We start from the raw sequence: 10,455 nt of genomic DNA, 5'->3' as shown, positions 1-10,455 counted from the left end.
GCCTTTGACAGATGGAAGTGCATACACGAGTTGGATCCAGATACAATCACTCACTTGATAAAGGATGTTTGGACATATTAAAAGAATACTCATTGGACATTCAAGAGGACACGTATCACTTTTTTTTCTTTAACAAAAATAGACATGGCTTATCCAGCCTTGAAATTCCTTCTCAATATATATAAAATTATGTCTCCTCTATTTACAGTCAGATAGCGTTCTGAAGGATTAGAAAGTCCTGCTGAGGATTGTGGGTAGTGCAGTTTTTTAGTGTCAACCTATACAAGGGCAGACAATCATCTGGTGTGTGGTTCTGCAGGGAGGGTTCAATTATTTAAATTTGATTTAAATTTGTCTGTGCTCCAGCCAAGTCCCGTCACCGTAACCAACCACAGTCTTGACAGAAGACTGAGATTAACAGAGAATGATTGTAGTTAGCTGATAATGATTGTGTGTTGACACGTCAGCGCAGGGCTGGAGCCAGAAATGCTACTAGTTGGTTACTCTCCTGCCCTGATCTGTAGCTACTGTGGACTGAGCTGAGTGTGGAAAGGAGCCAGCTGCATTAATACTATTTTGAGTGAATCTCTGCCATTTTCACTAGTGACTGACTTTGTAAATATTTAGGCATTGACCTGTAAGATAAAGTTGCTACGGCTGTGCTTATCTATTGTCGTCACTACTGTCTGGAGTCTGAAACTAGCAAAACCCACTAAGTCAGGTCTAAAGTTGAGAACTCATAACCCAGATTTTGTTTTTGAACAAGAAACCAAATTGAATTACTAATCCCTTCTCAGAGTACTGAGCACATACTGAAATACATCTCAAAAAACCCTGCTCAAAAAGCTGTTAAATATGGCATTTTGTTGACCTTTATTGTCTTGGGTCAGTTCATTGAGAAAAATAACCTGATTCTAATGACATCTATTTATTTCTCTCATTCTCTCTCTGTTCTGACGGCTACTGTTGTTTTCCTCTGTGGGTTTGTCAGCTTCGATGTCAGGCAAAACTGATGTGTGGCAGTGTTTCATCATGAGTTGGTGACATTCTCACTGGATCTCTGCTCCCTTCTTTCCCTTTCCAAAGATGAAATTCTACGTCCATGCTGGGTAGGTGGCTCTGCTGTCCCTCAAACGGATGATTGGTCCCACACCTGTAGGATAAAGTCAAAACCATAAAGTCAGGTTAGTACATACACATGCACGGACCAGCAGTTAGATCGTTATAATATGTCAATAGAAAATGAGCTAAATGCTCAGAGCAATTCAACCAACAGTTTTATGGGATATTTCAGTCTGGACCAAAGTGATGGACGGCCTAAATGACATTGCCATGACTAGAGCCATGCTGCTAGCGTGGCTAAAAACAAGTTTTGGCACCATCATAGTAACTGAGTAGTAACAGTTGAGCATCAACTGCATACAGCAACTGTGGAGCAATAAATAGTAAAAATCAACAAAAGTGATTGTCAAACCTTGTTAACAGGGTTTATGGGTGTGCGACCAGAGCCAGTATGAAGCCTTTGGCGCTCTTCGAATCGTGCGGGGGACCTCTCCCTACGAACGTCCATCATCCGGCCAGGAGAGCGGTCCATTCGAGGGTCTGCCATGGCCCTTCCCGGGGAGCGCTCTAACCGGGGGTCAGCCATGGCCCTGCCTGGAGACCCCACCATCCGACTCTCCAGCATCCTGCCGGGAGACTTCTCTCTCTCCAGTGGACGGCTGGGGGACTTGTCCCGTCGAAACTCTGTGCGAGCCTCTCGGTAGCGGTGAGGTGTGCCGGGATCTCCGTGAACCAGGGGATTGGCCGCCAGCCTTTTAGAGATGTGCTCATTGTAGGAAGGAGGCCCACGCTTGTTAGGGCTGTTAGGGAGGAACCGTGGCATAAAGACGGGCACGGAGCATTGGTCAAAGGAAAAGGTATTTTGTGTCTCGGGGGCTTTGCTTGGCACTGTCAGGTCAGTCAACAGATGTGGTGAGGATGAAGGACTCACAATCAAGCTCATTTGATAAGCTTGCATAATCCATAATTAGAAGAGACTGAACCCATCTACTTGGTTTTCTAAATGAGAATAGAGTCAGTGGCTGACAACAACTAAAGAGCAAAGCTTTGACTGGCCTGCAAAGTTTTCAAAATCAGCATTGTGAGAAATTAAGGCTCAGCTGTTAGTCAGCTTCAAATTATAATAGACCAGTCTCAGGACATTAAAGGAGGAAGACTTTATTCAACAATTTCTTTTCTACATTTGACAGGAGGCATTTTAAAAATGAATTTTACTTTCAAAAAGACATATCTCAGGATTTGTTACATATAAAAAATGAACTCTTTCTCCTGTAAAGAGCAAAATGAAGGCGTTACTCTCCTGTTTTACAATCAGATTAAACATAAAGGCCACAATTTAACCATCACCACCTGTGGAAGCCAACCTGTGCCCGACAGTGCCAGCTAGTCCCTTCAACAACACCAGTGTACATGTAAATGTATGTCTCTGCATAATAGAGAAGAGCAAACCTAAAAAAAAAATATGAATGAATAAGTAAGATGCTCAAGTAAACTGAGATATGAATAAGTAAACAAATATATAATACTTTTTTTTTTTTTTTACTTTGAACTCAAGATTTATTTTCCATCCGCAGGATTTATTATTCCTGCAGCAGAATTAATTTGCACTCAGCAGGATTTTCCTCTAAGTGGTTATCTGCTTTATTCCCTTCAATAGATAAATGATGGCACGGCATAATGCATTCATCAATATGTAAATAATGCAGGTGTCAATCAAACCTTTATGGGATGTCCCAAATTCCTGACAAGCCAATTAAATACAGAGGGAATCCAGAGTTATGGACTGGGGTTACAATTTATTTGTGCATGCTGTTAATTTATTCATTCATTTATTTGAGCATTACATTTATGGATCTATCTATTTGCCACATTCGACTGGTACTCCACAAACAGTACCATTTTTATGGTACCATACCATAAAATAAGAAATGGAAGTCGAAGGAATCATAACATTATAACTGGGGATGGGTTTGAATTGAAAACGCTCAATTCTAGTGTCAATATAATATGTAGGTTTTGGCGCAGATATCAAAATGATACCTTTGAACTTTGACAAATAAAAGGATCAATACCCAGCCAATGATCATGAGACCCAATGACAACAATTGTACCGCATATACTAAATTAAGAATGTGTTACAGCTCAAAATGTGTGGTGACTTTAAAGACAGCAAAAGTAAAGTTGAAAGCTTGTTGTGGATAAAAAATGTGACTAAACTAATAACCAAAAACAGAGATTATTTTGGGTATTAGTTGAGTGTAATTGTGTAAACTGGTTAATTAAGAAAATGGGTGAACTGAAGCAGGTTTAAATAATAGTGTTAAATGTCCTCACCTGCGTCCAGAGCCGTTCCGCTGCAGGTCTCCTACACCCTCTTGGCTCTGGACCAGGTTGCCCTTGCAGCAGATGACTCGCAGTTTGTTCTGGTAGGAAGAGGCCAGGTAAATGGCCCCAGAGGAGATGGCTGGGCCAAGGTAGCGTGGGTTTGGGATATCCAGGTGTGCATATGAGTGGGGCCTGGAAAGAGACGAGAACACACTGTAACCTTTAAAACAGCAGTGGATGAGTCTTGTCGAGGCGTTTAATGAGCCCTGGCAGTAACAGGAAATTAACAATTCGATCACTACAATAAGTGAAGCTCCATAAAATGATGATGATGTTTACTGGGAAAAGACAAATTAGTGTAAACCCCTAACTGATGCAGAAGGCAATCTTACCCCAGAGCAGCATGTCCCAGAATTTCAATAACGTCCAGAGAGTTGAAGTAGGTCACAAACAGGTAGGGTTCTCTATAGGCTGAGATACCAAAAAATCAACTTAAAATCACTGATAAATCATATATTGACCATTAAAGAAAAAAAAGACATTTTGAAAGTGATATGGAAGAATATCTGATTTACACTAACCAAATGAAAGAGGCAGGCGGCTCCATTTGATATCATCACTTCTACTCCTGCGGCCGTATGCATCCACAAACACACCAAACTCTGCAAGAACAATGTCAGGCATTATACAAAACGGCCTATTTGTAGATGTAGATTTTCCCGCACAAACAGCATACACAACAGTACGTACATATTTGCCCGCAAAGACAGAAAATAAACGTCTAACCATGGAAACAGAGCAGGTATTCGTCTTTCTGTGGAGCTGTGGTGACCTGGATGATGGAGATGGGGAAGCTGTGGGAGGACGCGGCGAAGACAGCTGAAGCTAGCGTCACGTCATTTTTATCCAGGAACTCTGTGGAAAGAAATCAGTCAGCTCGTTCAGGTATGAATGTTGAAACCTCACAGCGATAGAATCACGATTGTGTAAACTTGCTTAGAACACCATCTGGTTGACAGAAAACATAATTTATCATTCATCAATGCAGGATTTGTGTGCTGATGTCTACTCCAAATAAATCACAATGGTGGTGTGACCTACCCTCCAGCACATACTGCTTCATCTCAATCTCGTAGAACTTGTTGGTGCCGATAATGATACTGTAGCCAGTGAAGTGGATGCAGCTGCAGGGCTCTGATGTCTCAATCTCCTGCAAACAAAAACAAAAGTTCAACACTTTTTCCAACTCATTTCTCCCTGTAGCAAAACAGAGCAACTGCTTTGCTACAGATTCATGATGTTATCATTGTATCTGTCCATCTTCAAGGCCCCATCACCTTTCTGATGCAGAACTTGTTCAGGCTTTCATTATGTCGCAGAATTGTAATCTTATTGGGCATAGCAGCACAGATACAGGTCCCATTATCAATCTGTAAAGAAAGAACAACACAATGCAATGCAATCAGGATGGCAGTAATCAGACAGCACACTGCTATGCTATTGGTGTGATGTTCAGCTCATTAACTCTGGCTAAATAATAGTCTAATTAGAGGGATTCTTTCTCTGCGTAAGTAACAACAACATAACCCACCTTTCCAGAGGAGAAGAGGTGGCATCCCTTGACTGTCTCAAAGATGAAGGGGTTGAGGTCAGGCTGAGCCGGGAGATGGGACTGCGACAAAGACTGTTTCACCTTCTTGATCTCCACCAGACACAAGGCCCTGTCCTCTCCTTCAAGACACAACAAACACACCATACAATCAGAAACACACGCAATCTCCTCTTTACTTCAGTGCATTCATACACGTTTATCACCAGCTAAAGGTCTCTAAAAGACTAGAGCATAATATGATCCTATATGTTATCTGATTTATTAGGACAGAAGAAAAAGCTTGATGTACCCTTGATGTCCCATTTCCATAACAACTAATACATCAAATAGTGTCCAGAATAATCATTTATTACAGATAAACACTTACAGTGGAGATGCAGAGTTCAATTAAATATAATATAATAAATGATCTGGCAATATAACAAAAGGCTTACTGAGTCATTAGTCTTAAAAAAACTAGCTTGCACGGATGTAAGAGAACTAAAATTACTGACTTATAATTGAGTATAATGTCCTCCATTTAACATTATGTACTGACCAGTAATCATCAGCAGCTTATCGAGCTCCTTCAGGATCTGGATCTGGAAGACGGAGGCCAGCCCGGGGATGTGGGTCAAAGAGTTCTTTATGACGTTTAGAGCATACAAACCCTCCTCAGAGCCAACCAACACGATCTAAAGGAAAGGACAAGGTAGATCGTAACAACTTAACACGTGAAACAAGCAGTCAGAGAGACGTCTAACTGGAAGGACACAGGTTTGACCGACACTGAAGCACTACTGGCTCACTCATTTATCCAAGTTACTTTGGAAGACAGTGTCAACTAAAACATAGCAAAAACATAAAACATAAACTCCATCATGTTCCTGTGGTACCTGATCAGTGAGAGGCAGAGTGCAGTTGATGTCCAATCGGTCATCACCCTCCAGCTTCAGCAGAGAGTTGCCCAGAAGTTTCTATTAAGAGAGGAAGCAGAAAGAGAGAGACATGGAGCAGAGGGTGGGGGCAGGTTGGACAGATCTTCTACTAATCAGTTGCTTTAGAGCAGCGGTTCTCAAACCTTTTCTGTCATGCCCCCCTTCAGAAGCTGAAAAAAGTTCACGCCCGCCCGCCCCTTTTCCCCTGGTCATCCCTGCAGTGACGCTATGCTCCCCCAGTTTGAGACCACTGCTTTAGAGCAAGAAAAGATGACCCAGCAAGGATGACAACTCAAACACTGAGATGTCTGTCTGAAGTAGTGAATCCATTCTTCACTATCAATAAATTAAATCCACATGTAAGCTGAGGATGTCTGTACCAGTTAACTTGACATATTTTCTCCTGAAATGCCAATGATACTATTTTCTTAAATTAGATTACATTAAAAAAACTTGTTTAATGTTGTCTTGACATAAAAAGAACTTTGCCAAAATACAATACTATGTAAAAAAAAAAAAAGAATCATGATTTAAATGATAAATGTGTTTAAATCAAAGAGCATCCAATCGAGTAAGTAAAAAAAAAAAACTAGGAACTGAAAAAGCATTTGATGCAAACTTTTAGAACTCGACAGTTTCCGATACTCAGTGTTGCGGACACAAGTTGGTTTGTATGTTTAAAGCTGTTTAACTGTTTTCTGGGTGGCCATAGAAACAATTACTTCATAGCGACAACAGCAGTCGTGGAAAGTAGTTAAAATTCATTCAGAAATATGGTTTAACACTGGCAGTGCCTTTTTTTTAATACATATTATCAGCGTTCAAAGCTTTATGGATGTTGTTCACCTCAGGCTATACAGTATGGATGACCATTTTATGCGACTAATTGGCAAGTGCTGCCGTGTGAAACTGACTAATTGGGTTGAAAAAAAGGGGTGGGACTAAAAATGCATACACTATGTGGCCAAAAGTATGTACACACCAATATCCACATGCTTTTGGTCTGGGGCTGTTTTTCTTGGTTTGGGCCCCTCAATAATTAATGCTACAGCATGTGATGATATTTTAGACAATAATGGGAAATATTGTGGCAACAGTTTGGAGAATACACTTGTCCAGGCTATCACCTATTTCCACTGCTACCATCTGGTAAGTGATATCGTAGCATCACAGCGCACACCACTCCGTTTAAAGACAGCTTTTATCCTTTTCGACTGTCTGCAGGGCACAGGTAGCTCCTACCTACTGTGCTTTTTGTTCTAGTTATTCAGGTCTTTTTTTAATATACTGTAACACTGTGTGACAGCAACGGTATACAGTGTGTACTTTGTACATGTTGATTGGAGAGCAGCCAGGGCAGTTTTTCATTGTATGAAAATACACTAGTCTCATTTTAATGCATATGACAATAAATCTAATCCTTGAATCCTGTAAGAACATGACAATGTGCACAAAGAAATGTTTTTCACAGTTACTTACTTAACTGACTTGCACAGAGCTCATTAATGCCCATTTTTGGAATAAGGAAACAGATTTTTTTAATTGAGTTTTTGGAATTTTAACTTTTAGATGCATATTTGAACAGGTAATACAATTAACAACGCAGGGGTAACACTTTTTGGAGACGCTGCTGCTTCTAAAACAGCAATATACACACAAACACCAACAGCAGAAGCCTGCAGACTGAAGTTAAGCTCACGTTGCTTAAGGAGTGTGTGTCTGTCATGTTTCAGTGTAGGGGGCTACAGCAGTGCATGGCTTTTGCAGAAGCATGCATGACATAGCATATGACACCAGGCCAGAGGTGCACAGCAGTGCCTATTCACATCCATGCGCTATGTACGTTTATGAGTGTATAGTATAACTGATGTGCATATTAGACCACTGAATGCAGCTGTTCTTCACAGGGAAGTTAATTCCATGAAACTTATTCAGGGACTGAAGCTGTTCAGCGCAGGTCAACACAGTGTTGTATGCGTGTACAGATGTGGTAGATGTGTACAGGTACTGCATGCTCAGCCAGCCGGTCGACTGAAGCCCAAGCGTTCGTGCAGCTACTTACTGTACCTGAACCAGAGGGGATAGGTTCTTCTGTCTTTTAGAAACACCTGCCTATAATATGATCCACACAACCGAGTTGAATGGAGATACACACGCACAGTATAACCACATCAACAAAGACGATGACAACACACAAATAAGAGACGTGGATGTTGAGAACATGCAGAGAGAGAAAGAAGAGGGAGGGGGAGAAAAAGAAGTGAAGGCACTGGCTGATGTTTAATGGAGGCATTCAATAAATTTTACCCAATTTTGACACCAAACAATACAGCCACTCTTGGATAAAGTTACTATTTGAAATGTGAGTTTGTCTTATAAAAGGAGAGACTGGGCTGTCTTTCTTACACATCCGATAGCCAAACTCAAATTCCGGACCCAATCAGAAAAATACAATACACGCACACGCACACACACACACACACACACACACACACACACACACACACACACACACACACACACACAATACTTACAGCATCAGAATCCACTTTGTCTTTAGATCCACGGCTACCAGCCACCACAGACTCCAGTACAGCCACCCAGCGCTGCTTGTCAGGGAAGCTGGGAGCCATGAAGTAGAGGGACTGGCCAGGCCAGCAGGTGGTGTGGGGATGTGACTCCAGCTTCAACACATACGGGATGTCTGCGTACACACAGACAGACAGACGTACAGACAGACAGACGGACGGATGGACGGATTAGCTGGCTATCTTGCTAACAGCTTAATTTCACAGCTGAGCAGAACTGTTAACATTTTGTTGTATATTGAGATTAAAAGTATAGATGGGGCATGGGGATCCAATTTCAAATTTGGGGAGAGGATGATTCACTTAAAATCCCACAATGGGCTGAGAGTAGCAGGATTAGGTGGTATTGATCCAGTACCTGACTTGGCAGTGTTGATGAGCTCAGAGGTTCCAACAGCTCCATGAACAGTCACCTCTCCATCAGGCAGACAGAGCTCCAACTCCTCCTCTACTTTTATACAGTCTAGAGGGAAAAAAAATCACATGATTTGTTTTACTGGATACTGCTGAATTGATCTACATGTTACATAAAGACTGAAATGATTACAAACTGCCTCATTAAGGAATGGATCAGCGATGTTATCAATGAAAATACAGCCATTCAAAAAATGAAGTACTGACCCTCTCTGGGCTCAGTATCATAGATGGATACTTTGGTTCCATCAAGCACCACATATTTCGTCTCCCAGCCCTGCTGACCACGCTTGCCGTTTCTGTGGGAGCAAACGCACAAATGCACACTACTGTCAAAGCTGTGAAAGAACATATGGTAAATGATCATTATTGGTCATAAGGGACTGAGGCCAGAGGTTACCTAGGCTGCTTCATCCATCCCTCCAATCGAACATGCCCACTGGCCTCTTTGATCTGCAGCGCAGGAGAGTTTGCCTTTTCCCGGCACAGAGCCTCTGAAAAGTGAGTGGCATACTCAGCTGGCAGACCACAGGTGGCCGGGAGACATGGTGAGCATTTAGGGTGACACAGGGTGTGGCACTCTATAATACAACAAAAAGAAGGGGGGTTAAAAAATTCTTTAGATTTTTTAGATATCATTAATAAGGTTATATATATAAGAGTTATATCGCAATAAAAATCTAGAAATAGGGATCATCATTTTTAATGCTGTTGTTATCACAGTAACTGACGATGACAACAGGAAGGCTACTATGCTTTTGTACCTCTTCTACACTGTTGGTTTGGGAATGTAGGAGCAATAGGAATTTTAATGACAGCCAACACAAGACAAATCTGATTCCATCATGTGAGGGAGACTAATGTGATGGCCACGCTACAAGAACTATTTCTAGTATATTTGTTGAAGCTGGCCAATAAATGTGTCCTCTGAAATATCTTCACATTCAGTACTCCCAGTACAAACCTAGACAAGTGGCAGCCTGTCGTCCAAAATGCACAGTGTCCAGGCAGACGGCACACTTGGCAGCCCTCATGTTGAGACCCACAGTGAAACGATGAGGGATGTTGTGGTGCATTCTCTCTTTCACACGACGACCAAACTCTGCAATGCAAAAAGGGAAGAAGAAGTGGGCAGGGATAGGAGTTACTGAAAGAGAAATATAACACCTTAATATTTTGTTACAGGCTTAAAATGACTTCAGAAGTCAGCAACAAGTCCATGAGATTCAGTTCTTCAAGCAGCATGGGGCAATTTGAACCATGAATGAATTATGTCTAATTGCAGGTATTTGGCATATTGATGTTCAAGTATACTAATATAGTCAGTCAGACTGAGATTATGCATGCCAATGACCATGGAATGCATTTAAATGTTTCTGGGTGAAAAGCTATTTATCCAGCCATATGCTATCTAAATCATGATTCCAGGGACAATGCTGAAAAAAAGAGAGTACATCACATCAAACTTGACCTGTAAGAATAAAGTCTTCGGTCAAGTTACACTTAGCTTGACAACGGGACAATAAGACAGATGTAC

General features: G+C 41.5%; 1 protein-coding gene across 1 annotated transcript in view; it reads right to left on the bottom strand.

Annotated features, from left to right (window-relative positions):
• Window positions 1–1,065: 1,065 nt before the first annotated feature.
• cita (citron rho-interacting serine/threonine kinase a) overlaps window positions 1,066–10,455 on the bottom strand; it is a 35,207-nt gene continuing 25,817 nt past the window's right edge. Inside the window, exons 33-49 of the mRNA XM_070902373.1 lie at window positions 9,883–10,020; window positions 9,319–9,499; window positions 9,126–9,217; window positions 8,863–8,967; window positions 8,451–8,620; window positions 7,984–8,028; window positions 5,875–5,955; window positions 5,538–5,673; window positions 4,979–5,118; window positions 4,725–4,817; window positions 4,489–4,597; window positions 4,174–4,302; window positions 3,969–4,049; window positions 3,780–3,858; window positions 3,397–3,579; window positions 1,475–1,862; window positions 1,066–1,153 (exon numbers count right to left, since the gene is read on the bottom strand). Coding sequence (XP_070758474.1) covers window positions 1,130–1,153; window positions 1,475–1,862; window positions 3,397–3,579; window positions 3,780–3,858; window positions 3,969–4,049; window positions 4,174–4,302; window positions 4,489–4,597; window positions 4,725–4,817; window positions 4,979–5,118; window positions 5,538–5,673; window positions 5,875–5,955; window positions 7,984–8,028; window positions 8,451–8,620; window positions 8,863–8,967; window positions 9,126–9,217; window positions 9,319–9,499; window positions 9,883–10,020 — 2,174 coding nt within the window. The 3' untranslated portion in view covers window positions 1,066–1,129. The remainder of the gene's footprint in view (window positions 1,154–1,474; window positions 1,863–3,396; window positions 3,580–3,779; window positions 3,859–3,968; window positions 4,050–4,173; window positions 4,303–4,488; window positions 4,598–4,724; window positions 4,818–4,978; window positions 5,119–5,537; window positions 5,674–5,874; window positions 5,956–7,983; window positions 8,029–8,450; window positions 8,621–8,862; window positions 8,968–9,125; window positions 9,218–9,318; window positions 9,500–9,882; window positions 10,021–10,455) is intronic.

The sequence above is a fragment of the Enoplosus armatus genome, chromosome 3 (genome assembly GCF_043641665.1).
Source record: "Enoplosus armatus isolate fEnoArm2 chromosome 3, fEnoArm2.hap1, whole genome shotgun sequence".
Classification (NCBI taxonomy): Eukaryota; Metazoa; Chordata; class Actinopteri; order Centrarchiformes; family Enoplosidae; genus Enoplosus; species Enoplosus armatus.
This window is presented reverse-complemented; position numbering and strand designations above follow the sequence as displayed.